The sequence below is a fragment of the Aptenodytes forsteri genome, unplaced genomic scaffold, assembly GCF_000699145.1.
Source record: "Aptenodytes forsteri isolate BGI_AS27 unplaced genomic scaffold, ASM69914v1 Scaffold368, whole genome shotgun sequence".
Lineage (NCBI taxonomy): Eukaryota > Metazoa > Chordata > Aves > Sphenisciformes > Spheniscidae > Aptenodytes > Aptenodytes forsteri.
The window spans coordinates 335,857-359,122 of NW_008794884.1; the positions used below are offsets into that span (position 1 = coordinate 335,857).

A 23,266-nucleotide genomic window follows, 5' to 3' on the forward strand; every position below is an offset into this window, starting at 1 on the left:
ATGGAGTCCACCATGTTAATATTCCCGTACCTGTGTGTCTACGAACAGGAATGTCTTGGGTAGACTTTGAAGGCCTGCCTTCATCATGATCTTCCTCACGTCATCTCGCCATTCGGTCATGCCATAATTTTTGGACAGTTCGATCTGGAAACACTCATAATCTGCCCTAAAGGAAAGAGAAGCCCGTGGAGTTACATCCAACTAAAATCTCCTCTTTTGTCAATCCTGAGTATGTGTCATGGACTCAGGGGGAGAGGACTCAAGCAAGTTGTTTTCCTGCAATGAGTCCTAGGCACACACCTGTCTTTGTGCATGTTCAGCCACCAAGCCAAGAGCATGTTTTACTCAAAGCAGAGATACCTGAGCTAGCTAGAAACCAGGAGAAGTACAACTCCATAAGCTGAGTCACACTGCTTCTTGGGCCCAGTGCCTCAGAGTGCTGAGGGAGCAATTCAACACGGATTTTTTTTGTGACGCTGCCCTCGGAGGCTGGTGCACCTGGGAACCGCAATTGTGTTTCTCTAGGATCACACCTTGTATTCAGAGCTGGAAGAATTTGCTTCCCCAGCCTAGTTCCCTGGCTCTTCATGTTTCCCCCTTGAGGGCCCTTGGCTCCCAAGACTCACAAGTCCTACTTGCCAGGCTGCCAGTGTCACTTGATGACTTGTCACTAGTAACTCCTGCCTTTGTCTTCCTGCTGCCCAGCTCCCAGGAAGGATTTTTCTAGTGTAGACGTGCATTTTAACTGAGCTATAGCTGGTGAGTGTTAAATCTGAAGAGTCAGCAACCAGAAAAACGTGTAACCAGTAGCAGGAAGGGCAGGAAAAGAGATTCTCTAGAGGCAGCCCCAATGGAGCTGCTCCACATTATGTGCATAGGAGTGCATTACTTACATGTGAGATGCCAGTCTGGTGAGAGACTGTCTCCCACTTCCCCCAACACCCAGGAGAAGCGCATTCCCTGGAGCCTGCCGCAGGATCCGGCTGATTCGGCAGATGTGCTGTATCGCATCCATGAAAAGCACAAGCTTCAGCTCTGGGGTGTTGATTTGATTGTACTCCTCCAAGTAATCCTCAATCACAACCTTCAGCTGTGGGCAAAAACAGTTAATTGTGGCTACCAGATAAAAGCAATTGTGGGTGGGTGGCTGTGTGTAAGCAACAGCCAGGCCTCTGGGAGGGCAGAATCTGGTGCTTAGTTGGGGTCTGGGAGCAGCTGCCTCTCTCAGTTGCTCCCTAGGAGCTGCCTGTGGGGTGGTGATGGCTCTCTTTGCTCCATGTTCCTATAGGAACTACCATTGGACTGGGCTGAATTTAGCTAGTGGTAGTGGCAGCAGCTGCTGAATGGCGACCTTAAACTAACCCAGGCAAGTGACCAAGGTCTGCTGTTCTCAATGGTGCTGTTTGCCTGGAGAAAGAGCAAGGCATAGTTCAAAATAAAATAGCTTATGGCTGCCTCACCCATGCTGTTCCCAGGGCCTCCCTCTGAGAGAACTTCCTCGCTCTACAGCTGACCACTGCCTGCTGCTGCACCCTGTGGTCAGGATCCTGGCTGGAAAGGGCAGGTGCTGGAAGAGAACCCCGCTGGCTGTAGATGAGTAGAGAAGCACACTCCTCTCCTGGTCTAGCCATCGCACAGAACAGCTGCAGGAGCAGTCTCCTGCCCTTTCTAGGGCTCTCTTCAACAGCACCCTCAGGCCAGAGCAGGAGATGAAGCATGAGGACGTGGGATTTGGTCCTACCCCCTCAGCAATTTCACTCTGAACCTGGACAAGCAACATCAGCTGGAATTCATACAGTGCTGAGATCCCTGTCTAGGTGCCAAAGTCCCATGAGCATCAACAGACTGTACAGCAGCTTGGTAAGTCTGGCTGTCTCAGCTGCGCCCACCTCAGTGGGGGACTGGCCTACCTACTTTATGAAAGAGATTGGAAAGCTCAGTTAATTACCAGTCCTTGTCACACAGCTATCACAAGAGGAGAGACGACAGGATAATAATCTGTTTCTGATAATGAGTGCAAAACGTACTGCTCATTGCCTTTGCTTAATTATCACTGCCAAAGTACTCGCAGTATCTTCTCCAACAGGGAATCTGGCAGTAACGTTAATTACTTGTAAAGGTCAATTGTGAAGTCTTTAATGGCAAAATTTGTATTGTTTGGGGGTAATGTGCCATTTCTTTCCAGCAAATTTCACTTTTCAGTCCCAAGTGCAGCTCACTTGGGAGATTTGGCATAGTAGGCTGCCCCCAGGATGGCAACGCAGAGACAGCTTGTTCCACCTCAACTTCCCATCGCACCGAATGCAGCCACGATCCATATCTGGGGTAGGATTTCACAGGTGAGCCCTGGGAGGGTTTGTGATTCCAGACACCTTCAATTCAAGCAGCCCCATGGTTACTATTAACTGTTTTCTTTTGTTTGCAGAAGACTTGGAAGATGTGAACATAGCTCACATCATCATGATTCCCAGGGTCCTTACCTTTTCCTGGCTGTCGATTGCTTTGTACAGTTTGATATTGGCACTTGGCTCCATGAAGTCTCCAAACAGAACTGGCTGGGAGGGGACAACCTCCTCAAAAGTGGTGCCTAACTCCTCCATCATACTCTTCATCAGGTTGTCAAACCAGGTCCGGTCCTCCTTGCTGACCAGGCGATCACAGAAGACCCGGCAGCTCTCATGGTACCACAGTCTCAGCAGGTGCAGTTTGTCCTGGTAGGAAATCCCAGCAAAACACCACCATGAGAGAAGCAGAGAAGTATTAAGAGCGTCACTGTCAGGAAAGCTGGTTCCTGCCCGGCATGTGGCCAGCTCCACTCCTGCTAGAAGGCAGCTGGAGTGGAGAAAGAACTGGGCGGAGGAAGCTGCATTCCCTTCTCCTCTCAAAAACAACTCTTGTCAAAACAGCTGCTTTGCAGAGTGCTCATTACAGCTTCAGCTAATCCCCCCTTTATTTGTCCATATGTCAGGCTTTCTTTGAGAGATTTAAAATTCATGTTGTTTGTCCTTATCTTTCTCCCAGTTTGATATAATTTTTACTGTTTTCAGAAGTTCTTATGTTTTTTTGAAAGATCCTTTTATTCGGGTGTAGCACAGAACCAGGGTCCCAAGTACTTCCTGTGATAAGTCAATCTCTACTGGCTAGGCTGGAGCCAAAGCAAGATCCTCAGGAGAGATGAAGGGGCAGGAGCCTCTACTGCTACAAGCTGGTAACAGGACAACACCTCTGCCTCTGTGCGGTCCCCTGTCTGGTCCCCTATGGCCCCATCCAGCCCTGAATGGCCGGGCTGTGTCGCACTAACTCCCTGTGGCTACTCGCCTGCTTCCGTGCCAAGGAAGGGCTGGGGTGGCCGGGGGAGGCTGTTTACTAATGGTACTAGGCAATATAATCAAAGGGAAGGTCACCACATTCATTGAACAGTACCAAAATGCATCTTCAACAAGAAATTGAGGCCTGTTTGCAAGCCTGTCAATGAAGCTTGAACTGGAACATTTCTGGTCTTCCCCTGGGTGGCATGGTTATGCTGATGGGAGGACTCACCTTGATCTTGCTGGGCTCAGCCATGAGCATGCCCTGGAACACCTTGGAGAGGTCTCTCAGGTTGAAGGTGTAATGTGACTTTGCTGGTGTGGGCAGCAGCTGGGATGTGATGGTCAAATACATGCAGACAGTGGCATCAACCAAGGGCTCGTTCAAGTCTTTGACTGCAAGTGCTCCTGCTGCAGAGACAGAGGAAGGTGGAGAGGATGCCAAGGTGGTGACTCTGGGATGAGAAGGTCCTAGCAATGCAGACAGGTGGCACTGAGTGGCAGAGGTGTTGCTAGGACTTGGCCAGGAACACACTTGTCTTCTGATTTCTTATGCAGAGACTGTGTGGGGACCTGACCAAGCACCTGCTCACCGCAGTGGACAGTTTGCCAATGAGTTTCCCAATCAAAGGGAATCAGATCTAGGGAGGGAAGAATGCATCACAACAATTCTGTGGTGTTAAGACCCCAGGGAGAGAGGAGACACTGCCAGACAGGTAACTGGTGCCTACCTGAAATACTTGCAGACAGGTTTTCCTCATCCCTTCTTGTACTCCCTTAGTGGAGTCTCAGCTACTTTTAAGCTAGAAGGTGTGAGTGCCCTCTTAGCTAAACCGCCTTGCAATTCATTGAGCTCAGCAAATGCAAAGCTACTGAGGAATAATTTCTTATGCAATAGTCTGGCAAGATTTAAACACAGCTGCCAGTTTCAGAGCATAAAATACTTTTTTTTTTAAACTCCCAATCAAGTTCATTACAAACACTGCTAGGGAAGCAGAGCCCTGTGACACCCTAGCATTTTGCACTTTTTTGCATTATTTCCAAAATTCTTTAGTTTCTTTTCAAATCACAGCTAGATGCTTCAGTGTGCCCCTGAGCTCATAGTCAGGTACTGACGCTTGTGAGTACTGCAAGCACTCAGAAAGCTCTGCTTTGCTTCTCTCGTAGCCCACTATTCTCACTCCTTCCTACTGGTAGATTTACAGAGGAGGGCACATTTACAAAGATGATCCTGAATTCCCACCCTGTCAAATATAAGAGGACTCATTTCGCTCCAAATGAACCGTTTTTTCTGGGTGGCTGTAGCACCATGCTTAGATCCTCCCTGCTCAGCTGTCCACAGGCTGCAGCAGATGGAGAGTAACAGAAGGCTCTGCTTCCACAGACGGCTGTTGTCTGGGCAAGTGTCTGTCTGCTGAAAGCACAGGTAAGCTACGCCATGCTGTGCCCATTAGCTTGTTCTGTTCACAGTCTCCCTCTCTCTCTCTCTCATCTTTCTGCTCTTACGTACGCACTGGATCTCTGTAACTTCTTTCTCCTAGGAGTCCAGCTAGAAAAAAGACAAAAAACCCTCAGTTACTGCTTTACTTGCTGAGGTGAAGGATATCTGCATCATCCATCACAAACAAAACTCTCTTTGAAAGGCCTAGGCTATGGTATACCTTATGAAACTGTGAGAGCCAAAGTTGAAGTTTGCTGACTTGCACCAGCAGAGTTTGGCCCTGAGACTAAACAGTGTACGAGCTCTCTGTTTGCTAAGATTCAAACAACACTTTCCCAAAAGCATCTCCAAGAAACTAACACAAGTTCCAGCTTCCAACACTTTGATCAGATCATCGATATTAATTCCTCCCCTTTCAACCTCCATTATCATTGGGCTGACTTGCAACATGAGGAGAAGGTGGCAGTTGTCTGCAGAACTTACCCATCCAGCTGCCAAGGATGGTGGAGAAGATAGTCTTCTTGCTGCTCTCCTCCATCTCTGTGAAGGAGAGGTAGTTGAAGTGGCGGGTGAAGCGTGGAGTGACAGCATTCCTTCCCCCTCCAGGAGGTCCCATGGCACAGACAAAATTAATATCTACCAGCTTCTTAAAAGTACCTTGAAGAGTGCAAAATCAGGAATGAATGCTAAGGCGTAGCTAAAAACCCTCACCACAAATCTCCACAGCAGGTATGCATATCTATCAACAGGCCAACTTTTGCCAAGAGTACTGGGCAAAGGATCTGGGTCATACCGATCTGTTTCCTGTCGTACCAGCCCTGGTGGTCCATCCACTGCCGCAGCAGCTCGATGGGTGGCTGAGCACCATATTTCTCCAGCATGGGCATGTTCAAGTCATCAATAAAAAATATGAAGTACCTCCCAACCGGAGGCCCGAACACACCCTTCCGCCTGTAAGGACAGAAGCCGCGTAAGGACACAGGACAACTCCTATTGCAAAGGTACTCCTAACTTGATCCAAAAGCAGTTTTTTCTCTAGAGGCTTCCTGGCCCAGTAGTTTCAGCTATGCTTACACTTACACTCCGTACACCCCTTTTTACGGACCTTTGCACGGAAAAGATCCGGAGCAATGTTTGAGGTATTGGTTTCTTTCCAAACACGAGTGAAATTTTGTCTACTTATGCACAATGTCAATGAATAAATGGACGCAAATAAAAGTAAAGCTTGAGCCTGTGAATCTGTTGGAAACTTCAAACCAGTGGCTGACCAGGGAGGAAAAAGAGAAGCTGTTAACTGTGGGGAGTTGGATTGGGAGTCAGCAGCCATGTTTTCTCCCCTCATCAGTTTCTATAACGACCCCACACCAGGGTTTGCAAACACCTGTGCTGTGAAATGTAGTATTTCTGGAATAACTAGAATTGGAGCAACTTTTACAGACCCTCACTAATCCTTCTCACTTTCTTGCCATTGTATCAAGTTATTACTGGCTCTCTCCATCCCAGCTGAGATTTACTGTTTGCCCTATTTGTTATCCACTGCTGTATGTGCTTGGGGCCCCTTCAGGTCTTGGGATGAAACTAAATGGCGAAGCTGACTGATAGAAACACTGAGCTCAGGGATACTGCCTTTGCAAACACAGAAAGGAAACCTGCCTCTTATCCAGTTTGCTGTCAATGAGATCCTGGGTTTGGTTGGCAGAGGTGCGTGCCGAAAACATCAGGAAGTGGGTGATGTATCTGAGAGGCAAGTTCTTCAAAAGCTTGTCTGTAATTGTGACAGTCTTCCCTGTGCCAGTGGGACCGATGCAGAGAACCTAGAATTACAATCAGCAATGCAGCATAACCACAAGCAGACAGTCTGTGTTTCCCAGCTCTCTGACATTTGCTGGAGGAAATGCAGGTTACCGCTCACGTAGGCATTCTAAGGCTGGGAGAGGACAGAAGGCTTGCTTCTGCAATAAGGACAGCTGTTCAAGGTAACAGATCTCTTCACGTGGAAGGAATCTAACCAAAGAAGTATGAAATGGAACCACAGGAAATGGGTAAAGAGGGATGGTGATGGGCTATCATCGTGGTGTGGAGGGGATCTAGCAATTGCTGCATTTTGATTGAACAACTGAGAGTTGATATTCCTTTCGGGCACCGGCATGGTGCCTGGGGACTGAATGGAGAACTCTTGTTCCTTAGGCACAGCTTTTGAGCTGAGAAATACAAATCCACGAGAGTGAGAAATAATCTAAAGGTATCAGGTAGCTGTTAGGTTCTGATTGCACTGGGAGAGGAAAAGGTGCCCCTGTTGAAGAGAGCAAGGTTGAATCAAAGAAATCAAAGACAAGGCTGGGCACGTACTGGCTTACGGTTGGTGAGCAACAGCTCCAGCAGATGGGCCATTTGGACTGTGTTCACTGTGGGCACAATAATGTCACAGAAGTTGGTATCAGGAACCATGGTGAACTTTGCCGTAGAGTCCAGCCACTTCTCCCAGCACACCTGAAAGGTATGGGTGTGTTTAGAGGGGGGGGGGGTTGCATCTATCCCCTACAGGAATAGGAAAACAGTATTTCTGCTGTGTTTTCCCCATCACAGCTCCTTCTGTAGTAGCTCAGATTCTGACGAGGAATTCAGGTTTCCAGCCCCTCAGTCTAGTCTTGCCACCTATACCTTTCTGTATGGCAACGCTGCGAGTGCCTGACTCGTTTCCTTCGGGAGGGAGGTAGCCCAAGAGTTAGAGATCATTGCCCCAGCAGCAACAGACTTGCCCTCCGTTCTGAAAACTGGGATCAAAGGGCGATGGAGCACTTGTGATATTTGCAAGAATGGGAATTCTGTCCTAAGCTGACCTACCCTGTAAGTGCCCCCATGGCAGAGGGCCAAAGAGGGCTTAGCTGGGATCCTGTCTTCATGTTTGGCGCCATCATCTGTGTTGCACTCAGAGGCACATGGAGGTTTTGTACTTGTACAAGACATGGACGACTTGTGCTACAATCAAGTCACAGGCTAACCTCCCAGAAGCTACTACACAAGTGAGACAGAGGTTTTGTCAGGGATGTGCTGGAGAACACTGAGAAAATGTGCATTTCTAACCACCCCATGTGGCCTTCCCACAGAGATGATGCTAGCAGCTTCTGCTAAGCATCTGATGCTCATGTAGGGCTCCTTACTTTGCTCTGTAAGAAGGGGAAGCGTTTTTCCTCTTTTTTTTTTTTTTTTTTTTTTTCAGCCCAGGGGCTGGGGACTGCTAGGCACAGGGCCCCTGCACAAAGGGCGATGGAGCACTTGTGATATTTGCAAGAACGGGAATTCTGTCCTAAGCTGACCTACCCTGTAAGTGCCCCCATGGCAGAGGGCCAAAGAGGGCTTAGCTGGGATCCTGTCTTCATGTTTGGCGCCATCATCTGTGTTGCACTCAGAGGCACATGGAGGTTTTGTACTTGTACAAGACATGGACGACTTGTGCTACAATCAAGTCACAGGCTAACCTCCCAGAAGCTACTACACAAGTGAGACAGAGGTTTTGTCAGGGATGTGCTGGAGAACACTGAGAAAATGTGCATTTCTAACCACCCCATGTGGCCTTCCCACAGAGATGATGCTAGCAGCTTCTGCTAAGCATCTGATGCTCATGTAGGGCTCCTTACTTTGCTCTGTAAGAAGGGGAAGCGTTTTTCCTCTTTTTTTTTTTTTTTTTTTTTTCAGCCCAGGGGCTGGTGACTGTCAGTCAGATGGACCTTGCATGCCCTACTGCTCTGCTGTCTCCTGTGAAAAAGATGGCATATTTATCTGCCTTGCTCCTCCTCCAGACTCTGCTGCACACAGCTCTTCTGCTGTTGTGCACTGCTTTCTAACACAGACAGACCTTTCCATCTGAGCTTCTCCCTGTCCTCCTGCAGCAGCCACACTTGTAGAGCCCTCTCACTTTCCTGAGCACTGGCAGAGGCACTCAGGTCTGAATTGATCAGCCCTTGGCTCAGATTTGAACGATCTGCTTCACAACCCTGAGGACAAGAAACTGCCTTCTTTCTTTAACGAAAAGCTTGATTTCACTTTAAACATTCTCACTTGGTTCCTATAGGCTTTTCTTATTTGCCCTTGATGAGAAGATCCTACCAAATCCTGCAGGACTGTGTTGCTTCCTGGTCCATCCCCCCAGATTTCCCAGCTTGGAATTGGAAGTGTTTTACCTCCCTAATGACCTCCTCATCCAGATCATCTTCAGCACTGCTAAGCCCAGCATCATACAGTTTATAGTCATAAACCAGTCCTTCTTCTGGAAAAAGCAACTGGATCTGTGGGAATAAAGCTGTGGTGAACCTGGCTGCCACTCAGCTGAATTCACACGAGGATCTGCGCTACTGCAAGAAAGACTTTAGTAATGGCATGCTCCCCAGGCCAGGGAGGTCAGGTGTCTCTCCCAGATCTTCCAGCTCTAGGGGTCCCTTGAAGTTTGAAGCAGATCTGGTATATCAGATCCCAAGAGGAAGCCCACCCAAAGCCTCCAGGCATTCAAGAAGCTCTGACCCCCATTCCTCACTACCAGTTCCTCTATAATGAGAGAGGATCTGCTTTGCCTTTACTCACCTTTTCCTTTGCCATCTTCTCTCTCAGCCACAAGCTGAAGGCCATGCGGCCTTGGGAATCTCCAGTAGCACCCACACTCCAGATCAAGGCAAATATAAACCAGGGTTCAATCAGCTCTCCGATACGAGCTGCCTTCTCCTGGGGAATCATCCTAATTCCCTGAGAACCAGAGAAGAGCAGAAGTAAAATTCTCAGGCATGGTTAAGGTACACAAAAAACAGACTCTTCTTAATGTGCTTGTAATTCTATTCAGCTTCTATATAGCTTCTTCTAGCCAGTTTTTCACAGGCCTTGTTAATGTATTCTGTGGATTAAAACTTGCTGTTTCATTGGTGTACTTGAGAGACTCCCCTCGCTGAACTAATGTCACTCAACAGGAGCTGGGAGAAGAATTTAGTCTTTGGTTTTTAATTTGAAAGTTGTCCAGCCTTATTCAATACTAATTCTCAAAGGACCTGCAATCTGAAGTGCATTGCTGCTTAGCTCTGACCTCTGCTTTCACTCATTCTCCAATTCCCTCTGCTATAAATAAAAGTGAACCTCTTCCCTCCAGCCTGGTAGGCGTGGAGCTTATCTTTTGCTCTTTCAGTGGGCAAAGCATAATCCTTCCAGGTTTACCTGTGCTTTGCAGGATGTTGTATTACCTTCTGCCACGTAGATGAGCTACAGCATGACCTTTCTGCACCAACACCTTGTTCTCTGGTGACTAACCCTCTGTATGACTTAGTGCCATTAAGAGTTACAGGCACATACAAGTGATTGTGATAGAGGTAGCAAAATCCTACCTCGATGGGAATGAAAGGTTGAAACAAACATTCCAAGAGCATGAGGAAGCTCCTTGTGAGGTTACTGTCCGTTGAGGCAATTATCTCCTTCACAAACCTCCGGACAAAGCCGATGGCCTCCTGTAAGGAGAGGCAGGAACAGCTCAGTGTCACTACCCAACACATTTGACTTTGCTTTTACCTTCTAGCGTTCTGGTTTCTCCTCGCCTCCCTGCAGGCTATGTTTAGCAGGGAGGGTATGACTGAGAAAGCTGCCATCTCCCACTGCGTCCCGAGTACCACCATTTTGACAGGAGAGAAGCAAGTCAAACCCTTTGGTTTAGTCTTAACCACAAGAAACCTCTGGGCCTGCCTTTTGGTTCTGGCCACAGTGACATGCATCTTGTGCCATCACTGCTCTGAAACGGTTTGCTCCCTTCAGAGCTTTCCTTTGCAGCTCTGGGTTATTCATTAAAATAGTGGCTTAAGAGCAGAGTAGAAATGACAAGACTTGTTCTTACAACTTTCTCCCTGGAGTAGCTCCACTGTAAGCAATGGAGCTGCACCAGGGATGATTTTGTCCAGAAGATAATTTTAAAATTAAATAAACCAAACTATAATGACCAATAACACTAAGTAGCATCTGTAGGGATCAGTGAATAACTTCTATTAAACCCAGGAAATTCAGAGAGCAGTTTGTATACTGGTAGTCTGAAGTGTTCCCATAATGGCATTTAAATCCAGGCCTTGGCAAGTCTGGGCTAGTTGATATCTGAGCTGACAAGCTCCAAGCCATGGAAGGGCTGGAACAGCACGGTAGCTCACCTTGAGGAATCTTCTGAAGAGAGATGCTAGCTGCTGTGAGAAGGGCTGCATGATCCCTGGGATTTTTTTCAGCCAGCACTCGATGAAGGGCTCCAGCCCCAAGATGCTGGGTTCCAGGTAAACCATGCCACAGCGGGAGACTGTGGCAGGGGAAGCAACAGCCAGATCTTGGACTTCAAACATCATGGTCATGCTCTGGAAATTGCAAAAGGAGAGAAAGCAAGGATCTTTCAGCATAATTTGGTGAAGCTGAAATCTTTCCTTTTGTTGCATAAGCCCCGTTTTGTTGCATTTGTGCAGCACAGCAGAGGTCTGGCCAGCACAGGGCTGCTACTGAGACACCAATTTCCATACAAGTCCATCACAGATATCAAGTGGGAGGTAAAAGGCAAGTCTGTTCCAAGAGGGAGGAAAGACAACAGGCAGCAAAAGCAGGAGGGATGAGTTACCTCTGTCAGCTTGATGATTTCCCCTGAGCTGAGACACAGCTTCTTATTGTCATCTAGCACCGTGTTCATGTTCTCAATCCACAAAGCATCAACTGGCCCATCAAACACATACCACTTCTTGCCAGTGTCAGTGGCCGCAGCTCCCCACCGGATGAGTGAGGAAAGGATCCCATCTGTCCTGAAAGGTAGGAGAAAGGCAGGGCTTGGCCCAGTCTGGTTTTGCTGAAATCAATGGCAAAGCTTCCACAATATAAACCAACAGAGCCAGAATCTTACCCTCGTTCACGTGCCCAAGGATACCTGTGCCTCACCTGCTGATGAGCTGCATGAAGGTCCATCTCATTCTTTCTTTTACTGAGACATACATCTCAGCCTGAGTGGCACCATGAAACAATTTCTTTGAGCATTAGGATCTGGACTTCATGTCATCTAACTATAAAATGCCAAGCTTCCCTTTAACATCTCTATCCTCAGTGAAAAGCAAAGAAGCCTTGCTAGCATCCAGTTCAGGTCATAGGCAGGTTATCTGCTCTCTGGAGATGCCTCTTTTTCTCCGCCAAGTGTAAAGGGAGACTCAGGACAGCTATTCTGCTAACTCAGATGCTTCAGTGGGGTAACTATAGGTTAGAAGGATGAATCCAGGCTAAAGAGCACAACTCTACCCTCTTTATAACTGAAGTTTCCCATCCTCAGATGCCTGTGGTGCTGGAGCTGGTGAACAGGAGAGCAGACATACAAGGAATGCTGGCTGTTGACAGCAAGAACTTAATTTGTACATGGAAACCTGAAGTGCAGTTTCCGTTCAGGCCCTGGACTCTACTCTCATTATTAAATAATTATTTGTTATTTTTATAGTGCTAGTGAATTCCACGGTGTTGTTACCGAGATCAAGGGAAAACAGTCTGCTCTAAAGCTCAGCTGATTAAAATAGATGGATTTGTCTGTAAATACATTTTACATGGCTGCTGTATTTTTCTTTTTGTCATGTTGACATGCCTGTGTGCTGCCCTTGGGTAGAGTCACATCATAAATAAACTGTCGAGCCTAACTGGACTATCCTATAAAATGTCCTTCAGTAAAGATGCACCAGAGCCCAGGTTGGGAAGCTCTGGGTCTCAGCATCAGTAATGTTTACTTGCTTGCACTTTTCCTAGAGGCAGTTAGTTTCATATTTATTTAGTTTCCCTGGTTTTACAGAACACAGTCTTTAGCTTTGCCCCTAAGCAAGTGGTGGTTGACAGGGCCAAAGGGAGATTCACACTGCTTCTCACACCTTAGCTTCTGGATAAAGTGAGCTGCAAAGTCAACCTCAGGTCACATATGGCAACATAAGCAGTAGGACCCGGCTGTCAAGAAGGCAAAAGGGCTATTAGTTCTCGCTTCCAAACCATGTAAGCAAGCAGGAGCCCTGGTAACGGGAATGAAATGCCCCTTTATGCCTGAAAGTCATCCCTCATCATTCAAGGCCACCAGTGTATTTACAGAGAACAATTCAAGTGCACAGCACAGAGGTCACTTTTCTTCAGAAGCAAAGCGAGTGTTTTTAAGCTGCTGTATCTTAGAACAGGGGCATGTGCTCCAAAGCAATTGAATTATTCCTTGTTACGCAGTTAATGCTGCCAGCTGAGCTGCAGTAACTGTCTGGGCATGTGCTGGCAGCCAGGCCAAGCACACAATAAGAGATGTCAGCTTAAATTGCCGTGACTGGCTATTGTAGCTTGGTGAGGATAAGGACTTGATCGCTTCTGGTTTTATGCCACTACCCTAAATAGTTCTCAGCCTTAAAGAGAAGACGCTCAAGAACAGAAGAAAAACGCTTCCCATCTGGAAGGAAGGAAAGCAGGTTTTGTACTTTACCACTCATGTGTTAGCAAGTTGAACTCTCCATAAAGCTGGCCCATTGTGATGGATTTGGGATTCAGTACAAAGTAGCTGACTGCTTCGTAATTCCCACCACTGGCTGCAGGCTGACCTTTCAGTGATGTCATTGCAGCTGCCAGGACTTCATAACTCTGCAAAGCAGGAGAGCAAGAGAGTTAACTGCCATGGCTCCATAATGACAAAGCCACTTGCTCTCACAGCAACTGCATTCAAAAGGCAGTGAGAAAGGAGACATAGTGAAGGATAATATCATAGTAAGGAGATGCCTGGCTGTATCCACAGAAATAAAGCATTCCAGATGCAGGGGGAGGAAGCTAGATCTCCCGTGCAAGAGGCCTGAAGCATCTCGAGATGTCAAAGTATGTCTCAGCCTTAGAAATTTGCAGCAGAGCTAATAGTCTTCAGCCTAATCTCCCAACTTGAAAGAGCGAGCTACTAATATACTTTCCCATGACTATAAATCAATACCAGAAGGCAACATCTTGGTCCCCTGACTTCTATCTGAGAGAAGCTGGAAATGCTGGAGCGCGAGTATTCTGTGAAGCTTAACCCTCTGCATCACTAGGTAGGCGATGGTTTGCTGGGGCCAACACAGTGTCTCAACCATACCTTTGTCTTCCCAGAGCCTGTTGGCCCCACTAGCATAAGGCCATGACGAACCACAGTGGTTTCATAGAGCTGGATGCACTTAGTCACAAAACCTGTAGAGGAAGATGATGCGGAGTGGGTCTGGGACCAGCTGTCTCTTTCCTAGGGCAGAGCACTGGACTAAAAGCCCAGGCCCAGAGGGAGCTGGTGGAGAGCCCTTCCCCTCACCATCAACATCCTTCAGATTCTCTTTGATACAGGATTTGCGAATTGCTGGAGAGCCGTCAACATCCCTTCATCATCCCGTCAACATTCCCCTCACCGTCAACATCCTTCAGATTCTCTTTGATACAGGATTTGCGAATGGCTTCTTCCAGGATGCCATAATCGACAGACTTTTCTCTGATCTTGGGAAATAAATCTGAGACAATGCCATTGAAGAGCTTGAGGTCATCCTGCAGGAATTTGGGTACGTTGGCATCCCTGATAGCCCGCAGGCAGATCAGCTCCTGCAAAGATTTAAGAACTCAGAACTTCAAAGATCCTGCCTGCATCCTTATGTGGCTGCAGAAAAGGCCACGTAAGTCTATGACAGCGTGAAGTGTAAGCACATTTACCTCATTCATAGTAGGATTCTCTCTTTTGAGATTGCCAGCTGTTGAGATGACAGTCTTCACAGCTCTCATCCCAAAGTCATAGTGGTCCTGGAAAAGACAGAGAGGAAACAATGTCATCAGATACAGGAGCATCACCTAAAAAGAGAGAACCTATGCATGTACTCAATTAGCAAGTAAGAAAAGAAAAACGAGAGTTACGCCTTCAGAACGACTGCTCCTTCATCCAAGTCTGCTCTCAGGATCCTTCAAACAACTAACTAGTCCTCAGCTGTACAGACTACGGGTGAGGAAGACGAGAATAACTGGATGATGAAAAATCCTAGATGAAGTAGGCAGGGCTGCTTGGCTCAACTGTCCTGCCATTGTATTCCTAACTAGGACTGAAGGTGAATGCAAGTCCAGCCACAGGAGGAGAAATGAGAGTTAGAAAGGAGGGAGGTAGATGAGGAATGGGTATTGTGACCTTTTTGTGATTTGCTATCACAAGGCAACAATAGAACCATCCAGGTACCTTGTGCCTAGGCTGAGAAAGCCTCATATTTAAAAAACATTCATGGACATTAAGGCATCTACCTGGGTGCTGAGCTGCTCTGACAATAGTTTGAATGTTGTGGTGATCTTCTTTGCAAGGACTTTGGCTTCATTAAACCCAAAGGAGTAGAGTGAGATCTCAGCAATCATGGAGTAATCTGGGACCATCATAGCCACAGGACGAAAGAGAGCCTGAAACATACAGTTCCAACACAAGATCAAATCACTGTTGTTTCTTGCTTTTTCCAGCAAACTGAAAAGGCTGACTATCTATCCCAGACTGTTTAGAGGACACAGAGTGAGTGTGCCTGGCACCTTGTCATGGTAGCATCCCTGCAGACTGCAATCTGAGGAGGGCCATTTGCTTACAGATGTGATTCAAATCTCAAAATAATCCCAGAAACTTTCCAAAAGCATCACATCCTAATCCTTGTCATGAACACATTGGTGGCCGCTCTTCTTTCTGTCTATGTAGTCTGCCCTCCTTACCTTCAGGTTATCGGGCAGTTCAGTACGCCCAGCATACCCTGGGTTCATTGTGATGAAGACTGCACAGGATGGGACCAGTGGGATCTCCGTGCCTTCAAACATGAAGCGATCCACCTAGAAAATTAAAAATATGATCATCCTCAAAGAACAAAACCTGACCTCGAAATTAAATAACATAGCAAAATCTTCCAAGAGGAAAACAATGGCTTTCAGTAGTTAAATTATCAAGCACGGACACACACAGCTGCCCACAACTGTAGTGACTCAATCTGGTCCCACCGCAGGAATCCAGTATTACCAGCAATATTTTTCCCTGTTTAAGAAACTGGGCTCATGGAAGATTTACTGATAGGATACAATTTTTTTTTTTTGCTCTTGAACAGACTTCTATCCCTCCAGCTGTAAACAAACATCTTTCCATTTATTCTGCAGTAGAGTTTGGACCTGAATTAATTCGTGGCAGAGAGGGCAAAGAGAAACCTAAATCCTTTGTAAAGCTGTGTAGGTAGTAATTTCAGATGGGGGATAAAGTAATGCAGAAGAATTCACGGAGAGCAAGTTTCTAATTCCAAGCCAAAGTCAAGGAGATTCAGGTCTTAACCCCTCTGAGTCTCCAGAGAACAAAGCAGAGGCGGGCTGCTAGACTGGCTGACAGCTGAGCCTCCACGTAAAGCCAACAATTCATTTTACATTGCAACTCTGTGTGTGCATGAGTATGCATTTTTCTGCACATATTGCTTTTTGTGAATCCACTAAAGCTTGGATAACACATTTAGACAAATGTGGTGCTGAGCAACTCATGGCAGAACACTGGCTGCCTTTATCACAGCTCCAATTTGTATCAGCTCAGTGGATCTGTATCGGAGTGTCTCCCACACCAAAGTCTGCTGGCGCTGCAGCTCAAGCTGAGACATACTTCAGCCTGTGAGCGTGTGGGCAACTGTGGCAGCACAGACTAGGGTGAAATTACAAAACCCACCCAGGATGCTGACTATGTAATGGCCTGATATGATGCGCCACAGCTAGGGCATTACTCATGCCTCTTCAAGCTCAAGTATGTCTGTCTGAGTTGCCCCTGAGCAGTGAAGCTGGTCCTCTATGAAGATGCATGCAAAGACAAGGACTTGCCTAGACTAGCTCAAGTGGAGATTTTTTTGTCTGCCTTTGCATCCACATGTTCATTACGTACCCTCTGCTGCTGTGCTTTCTGAATAGTTGTGATCTGCTGGGCCACCACAGACAGCACCTCGATATCAATGCGGTTGAACTCATCAAAGCAAGCCCACGCGCCAGAGCTGGGCAAGGAAGGAAAGATGAGAGGAGTCAGGAGCAAACTTGCAGTCAAAAGTTCAACTAGATCTAGAAATTATAAATCCACATACTGGGGAGGCAGCACAGAGACAAGAAGTGAACCTAAAAGGCCCTTAACGTCCCACAGCAGGTAGTGACACAGCCACAGTGTACTGGTACAGTGGAAGGGGCTGTAGCCCCTCACCCCGACTATGCATCTCAGGCCATGTGATGAGTGAGAAGGTGCATGGTCCCTGCCAAGACCATAGCAATGTCTGATCCTACAGCCTGGGACAAATTCTGCATGTTACAGATTTGGGCTTGAAAGAGGTGTCACATTGAATTCCTGTTTTGTACCTGAGCTATAAGAGTAGCAGATACAATTTAGACGTCTCTTGAGTCCATTTTTCAGAGCTTGGAAGACTATGTATAAAGCTGGAAGCATGTATATGAGGAAGGTGATCTTCCCACAAGGCATGATTTAAGAAGGAAGTTAAATTACTTACAAAGAAAACATCTGAGAAAAGAGTATCAGCTTTTGTTGGAGTAACTAATTCAGATTCACCAGTGTGCAACAGACTAATTGGACCAGCTCTGTTTGAAATGTAGAGAAGAGAGAAGCTTCTTTGAGAGGATCCCTCAGGGCTTAGAGCAGTCTCTCTTGGCTGCTCAATTTTGGATACACTCAGCAAATTCTCTCCTTCTTAAGATTAAGCATCTTGTGGACTGAATCTCAGTCCAACGTGTATGATATTAAAACAAAGGCCAGAGCTGGAAACACTTGCACAGGTGTCTAACAGTGGATTGGTGCAAAGCATTTTAATTTTGCCTTAAATGAACAGGTTCTCTTTTTATCCTTTTTTTTTTTTTAATTGGCTTAACTGTCCCTCCCTTCTGACAGGAATTTTGTAATTTTGCTCATTCTGGAACACAGTAACCCCCTTACTAAGGCTTTGCTTGTTCTTCTGGGCTGCTATGAAAAATACCCACCAATTCCCAACAGCCAGCATCCTACCCACTCTTTGCTAATGACATGCAGCTTTTCATTGTACCTGGCTAGTCCCTTGAAAAACTTTCCCATTGCCATAAAGTCAAGCTGGTCGGAGCAGTTGAACACTACAGTTTGGATTGCTAGTACTTTCCCCAGGTCTTTTGTTGTTTCTGTTTTGCCTGTTCCTGCTGGTCCTGCAGGTGCTCCTCCAAATTTCAGGTGCAGAGCTCCTGTAAGCGTCAGATAACACCTACAACCAAGGAGAGACCAGATGATGAAAAGCATTTCTACTACTGATTTCAGTAAGGGAGACATACGATCTATCCAGCTGGAGACAGGTAGGAATCCATCCTTTATTATTCTACAGAACTGCTTAGATATGCAGCACTCTGCAAGGGAGTTAGCTATGTGGCCTTTATTAGTATTCATGGGGCCCTGCATGGATAAATCCTTCTGCCACTGGCTACAAATTCACTCTCCAGAAAAAGGACAGTTACAAAAGGGTAAAACTTTTATTGCTGCTGTATATTCCAGAGTATTAGATGCCCCTCTCTACTGGTTTGTAGAAGAGCTCCTTAGCTATCAGGTGGGCATTTTATATGAGTCAGAACACTACATTAAGAATTAGGAGAGTGAAAGCAATCAGTCTGAGCACTGATCACTAGGAATACAGTAGAACCAATGCCAGGGTGTTCCTATGCCCTCGTCTCAGGTAGTTCTTTACTCTACAAATGGTTTCTATTTACATACATTAAGCAGTAAGACCATCGTGGTCAGATCCTTCGTTTAATCCCCAATGAGGCTTGTTCATCCAGAAAAAAAATAAAATACACTTATTACCCAGAAAACAATTTCCTTACCTGTCAGTGAGGGGCGTGATAACCAGACGGCCACTGTTCCCCAGATATTCATAGCCATAGACAAATTCAGCGTTGACAGCTCTGATGTACAGGTCCCCCCTCATCCAGTAGTATCTAATGATGAGTGAACATGACATCAGAAAGATAAACACTGGCTGGCAGACAATACAGCAGCTCATAAGACTGCAGCCTGCAGGTTTGGAGACGTACATGTCATGGGATTTCTCTCTCAAGAGAAGAAAGGATAAGGTAACACAACAGGGTGGACGGGAGTTCTCACAGGACCTGGAATTAGGTGTTATATCAAGCGTCGCACTCCTTGTTGGGCAGGAGCATGCCCTTTCACAGTGAGGCTGTGAAACACCGTGGTATGGCTTAGTCTATATTGCCAAATAGGATACCATCAAAACTAGGTCTGTCTCAGATGCCTTAGAACTGGCATCCTTAGCAGACTTCAATCCCACTCCTCGTAGGGATGTTAGAGGCGACTAAGGAATACTGCTTACAGACTATGCAAACTCTTATTTCCATTTGTCATGGACATGGCTGATGGGTAAGGAGAATGAAGATTGGCCAGGGAGGCCGGGTGAAGTTCAACAGCTGTGGTCTCTACCTGAGCTGGGAGATCCACTCGAAATCATTCATGCTTGTCACATTCTCCTCAATCAGCTTTGCTGCAACATCCTTGGCATGGACCTCAATCACAATAAGAGCTGACAACACTGCTCGCTGCATTTTAGACAATTTTCCACGGACCAGGGCAACCAAATTGCCCAGCTGGGTAAGGAAAAGAAAGTACTCTGAAGCAATCCATATCCCAAAAACCCAGGCTGTACTAACACAATGCAGTCAAACTTATGGCATCCTAAGTCCAGATCACAGGCTGTGTCCAGGCAACATCTGCCTCTTCTCTTGTCAGAGATACAAATGACTGCTCAGAAAGCAAATAGTGCTCAGGGCTGGCTCAGAGCTGACTTTTGCCTACACCATTACCATGTTCAGGTGAAAAGAAAGAGTTAGAGCCACCATGAGGGCCAGAGCTGAGGACACCATATCTCCCAGGTATTAGGTGTGATTAGATGCATGGAACAGATACGAAGGATGCAGTTTCACTTTGATTTCTACTGTCCATCACTTCAGTCCTCCCCCACCTTTGACTTCTTGGGTGACCCTGGAGAAGTTCTTTCACCTTCTTTCTGTCTTCAGGTAATGATCATATTATCAGTCCTGTACATTATTTGAGGTTTATGATGACAAATATCCTAATGATTAAGAGGATAAGAATCTGCTTTTTTACCTGTTTTTGAGCTGTGCTATGCAGGACTGCGTCTCTGTTTCTCCTACAGTACTGTCCTGGCTGTACTTATAAGTTATGTAAGGCCTGATGATTGAAAAGTCTCCATCTGGCAAAATCTCACCCTTACATTTGTTTTCGTACCTGAGTACTCAGCTGTGGGAAAAGCCTGCTGGACAAATCTCCAGCTTCCAGAGCTTCAGACACTTCCTTTGTCCAGAAAATCTGGCAGCCAGCAATGACCACTTGTCCAGGCCATTGCAAGACCCATGTAGTACGTGGAGTCTTAAAAAAAGAAGGGGGGGGGGGAAGGTGGTAAGACAATGATTTTTTTTTTTTATTTCTACATCTCCCTGCTCTGAGATGAATCTGTGAGACCCAAAAGAATGTTTCCCCTCCTCTAGCTTGTTCTAACTCTCCTCCTTGCAAATTTGCAGACTGAGTAGAAAACAGTAACAGAAATATCTGAGGCCTTTTCTTTTTTCAGCCTTTCTCCCTCCCGAGACCCAAGCAAATCAAAATTTACATTTTCTACCAGCATAGCTTTTACACAGAAACCAGAGCCAAGATGCATCCCCTGATGCATTGACTGAAACCAACAGTTCACAGTGCCTTGGTTGCCTTTACCAGCCCCTAGCATACTGTGTGAGACATGAGAGCTGAAGACGACAAAAGAGGATAGATCCTTATAAAGAGGTAGTTGCCTGGAAAGTGGGATAGAAATAGATTCATACAGGGTTGTTCTATGATATTGGGAAATGTTCTGTGGCTGTTAAGTGAGTATGCAGGGTTTGCATTCTTCTGGACCATTAGCTGCTTGCTCAGGTGCGCATTCTGCACTTGATCCACACACAGCTGGATTAAAAGTTGTATTTTAAAACTAGCAGAATACCACAAATTTATCAGTCCCATCACTGGTGACCTCTATGGAAAGCCTGGAACCAAGACATCAGACCTGCCAGTCTGTGATAAAACCCTTACCTCTGGATAAACATCAATTGATCTTTCTATGTTGTCCCGTACACTGGCCTTCATGGATTTCTCAACTTCCAGCAGCCAGTCCTCCACATTGTCAGTGGGATAGATGGGAACAAACAGCTTCACCTCTTCTCCTTCAGCAGAGTACATGTGTGTGATCTGTAGGTCCTCCTGGAACAGAAGCTAATGGAGGAAGCACAACAGGAGATGTGAATGGGGGATTTCCTTTCTATTCCTGCCTTCCTGCCACTGGGGGACAGCCAGGCTGCAGTGGTCTATGCTCATTACAAATCTGGTGCCAAACTTGGTTGTCAATAGTGATAATAAAGTGTGTGACAGATGTGCAAAATGACCTCCCCAAAAAATGGAGGATGGCTGTATGAAAACAAAAGATTCACATCACTGGTTTAACTTGAGTGAAGCAAATCAAGTTATAGGTAGGATGAACGTTTCTCATTGCCTGTCTAGGATTCAAACCTTCAATTCCTGTTCAATTCTGTAGATTCAAATAATTTCCCTTGAGGTCACAGTGCCCAGTTTTAAGAGTAAAATTTTAACAGCTTCTCCAGTGCCCCAGCATATCACTGAAAGCCCCCTTATTTATTCCAATGGCTTTGCACCAGGTTTCCAGTTCAATTTCCTTTCTATTTTCCCAAGCTAATGACTAAGAGATTGGTTTTAGTGTCTGAGTATTGTGGTGGTACGAGGTGTGACTAGCCATGGAGTCTGAAGTCTATTAGGAAAAATAAAGAGGAAAAATAGCCAGGCTAACCCCAGCTCCTAAGTAGGGATGAAGGCAGAAACTTAATTCAGTTCAGGCTTGTTCACTCCTTGTCCCTCCTGAGTGGGATTCCATCCTAACAAGATGCCTGCGAGTAGACAGCTAAGTCTGAGCTATTTCTCTTGGCCTCCTTGGTGGGATGGACAGACATCTCCAGAGGGAGTGTCCTCTCCTCCTAAGATGGGTATCTAAGTGAATTTCTGTAAGTTGCCCTTTGCAGATGCCTATTTTCCCCTCATTGTCTAAAAGGCAATTGAGGGTGCCCAGTTCATAGGCAGACATCTGGCTTTGAAACGTCTAACGTGAGGCTGCTTGAATCCCACTCCAGGTCAAGGCAGCACCTTGTAATGCCTACGTACAGTTACAGGTTCCCAGGAGATACATTTCCACACAGCAGAATGTGAACGCTCCTTCAGATCTCAGAATGCCTCCATTGACACCAGCTTCTCAAAGGTGGGCCAAGCCACTAGGGTGCTTGCACCTACCTGTGCAATGTTCTCAAAGCATTTGCGGAGGTGAGGTTGTACAGCAGCGGGGTCTTTTGTCTGAGACAGTATTTCCAGCAGCTCATCGTCTGAAAGGAAGTAGAACCTAGAAACACAGAGCGAGGGATGAGGGGAGGCTCTCTTTTACTGTAGCATCATGGGCTAAGTCCCGGCAAGATGAAGAACAAGCCTATTGCTAGAGACACTGTTTCTGACTGCTCACTGATCTCTTTGTGTTTGTGTAGGAGAGTAGCAGCCACGATCCAGCCATCTACCTTCCTGTAGAGACAGACATCTCCATCTGCAGAAGTCAGTTATTCCCACGCAAAGTGGGTTTAAACGAGTATCAAAGAATAGAAGTATTCCTTCAGGAATAAGGGACGGAGTTACATGGAGGTTTTCGTTTCACACCATCCTTTCTAGACAAATCATGAGGCACAGATATGCAACAATGCTACCAGACTGCCCGTAACTCACATTTGTGTCTGCTTGTTTTCTCCCCATCAGATGGCAGCATTGAAAGGCGCAGCCTTTCTTATGTTTGCAGTCTCACGACAATATCCTAAGCTTAGATTGTTTTGCTCTTTCTTGGCAGAATGAACTGGAGCGAGCCTCTCCTTTCATATTTTCTGAACCAGGGAGTGTGATCCAGCCCACTGAAATTTGGGGTTACCTGGGAAAAGTGCCTCGCTTCGTCTCCAGGTATTCACTCAGCCCTTTCTGCACAAGTTCGAGTAGTTTGTTACATTTTCGCAGGTTCTCTAGTAGCATAGGATCAGGGCACAAAGAAATCACCTATAAACAGAATGGAGAACAGAGGAAGCATCAGTATTCTGAGCATGTGGGAGATAAGGCAGTGGAGATAATTGGGTTGCCCAGTGATGTTACTGATAGGATTTAAATGACTCATTCACAGGAGTACTTTCACAGGGATCTGGAGAGGTGTGAGCTTTGTGGGCAAGGAGGGGAAACAGCGCTTACGGATGTGACAAGCCCATTTCTGGGTTCCCGTAAATACCAACATTTGTAATATGGAATACAAGTGGTGATGGAGTCCTGGGAAGTGGAGACTGGAGAACAGAAGAGCGCAGAGCAGTGCTACCAGGACACAGAAAC

General features: G+C 46.4%; 1 protein-coding gene across 1 annotated transcript in view; it reads right to left on the reverse strand.

Moving 5' to 3' along the window:
- DNAH1 (dynein axonemal heavy chain 1) overlaps positions 1 to 23,266 on the reverse strand; it is a 75,875-nt gene that overhangs the window by 26,473 nt on the left and 26,136 nt on the right. The window contains exons 22-48 of the mRNA XM_019470881.1: positions 22,824 to 22,945; positions 22,151 to 22,256; positions 20,888 to 21,067; positions 20,051 to 20,191; positions 19,226 to 19,389; positions 18,613 to 18,726; positions 17,814 to 18,002; positions 16,661 to 16,766; positions 15,472 to 15,585; positions 15,025 to 15,174; positions 14,452 to 14,538; positions 14,157 to 14,343; positions 13,856 to 13,947; positions 13,223 to 13,377; positions 11,366 to 11,543; positions 10,917 to 11,111; positions 10,113 to 10,232; positions 9,328 to 9,486; positions 8,931 to 9,035; positions 7,099 to 7,239; positions 6,403 to 6,563; positions 5,543 to 5,700; positions 5,233 to 5,406; positions 3,541 to 3,719; positions 2,481 to 2,711; positions 894 to 1,090; positions 31 to 166 (exon numbers count right to left, since the gene is read on the reverse strand). Of these exons, the coding sequence (XP_019326426.1) occupies positions 31 to 166; positions 894 to 1,090; positions 2,481 to 2,711; positions 3,541 to 3,719; positions 5,233 to 5,406; positions 5,543 to 5,700; positions 6,403 to 6,563; positions 7,099 to 7,239; positions 8,931 to 9,035; positions 9,328 to 9,486; positions 10,113 to 10,232; positions 10,917 to 11,111; positions 11,366 to 11,543; positions 13,223 to 13,377; positions 13,856 to 13,947; positions 14,157 to 14,343; positions 14,452 to 14,538; positions 15,025 to 15,174; positions 15,472 to 15,585; positions 16,661 to 16,766; positions 17,814 to 18,002; positions 18,613 to 18,726; positions 19,226 to 19,389; positions 20,051 to 20,191; positions 20,888 to 21,067; positions 22,151 to 22,256; positions 22,824 to 22,945 (4,041 nt within the window). The remainder of the gene's footprint in view (positions 1 to 30; positions 167 to 893; positions 1,091 to 2,480; positions 2,712 to 3,540; positions 3,720 to 5,232; positions 5,407 to 5,542; positions 5,701 to 6,402; positions 6,564 to 7,098; positions 7,240 to 8,930; positions 9,036 to 9,327; positions 9,487 to 10,112; positions 10,233 to 10,916; positions 11,112 to 11,365; positions 11,544 to 13,222; positions 13,378 to 13,855; positions 13,948 to 14,156; positions 14,344 to 14,451; positions 14,539 to 15,024; positions 15,175 to 15,471; positions 15,586 to 16,660; positions 16,767 to 17,813; positions 18,003 to 18,612; positions 18,727 to 19,225; positions 19,390 to 20,050; positions 20,192 to 20,887; positions 21,068 to 22,150; positions 22,257 to 22,823; positions 22,946 to 23,266) is intronic.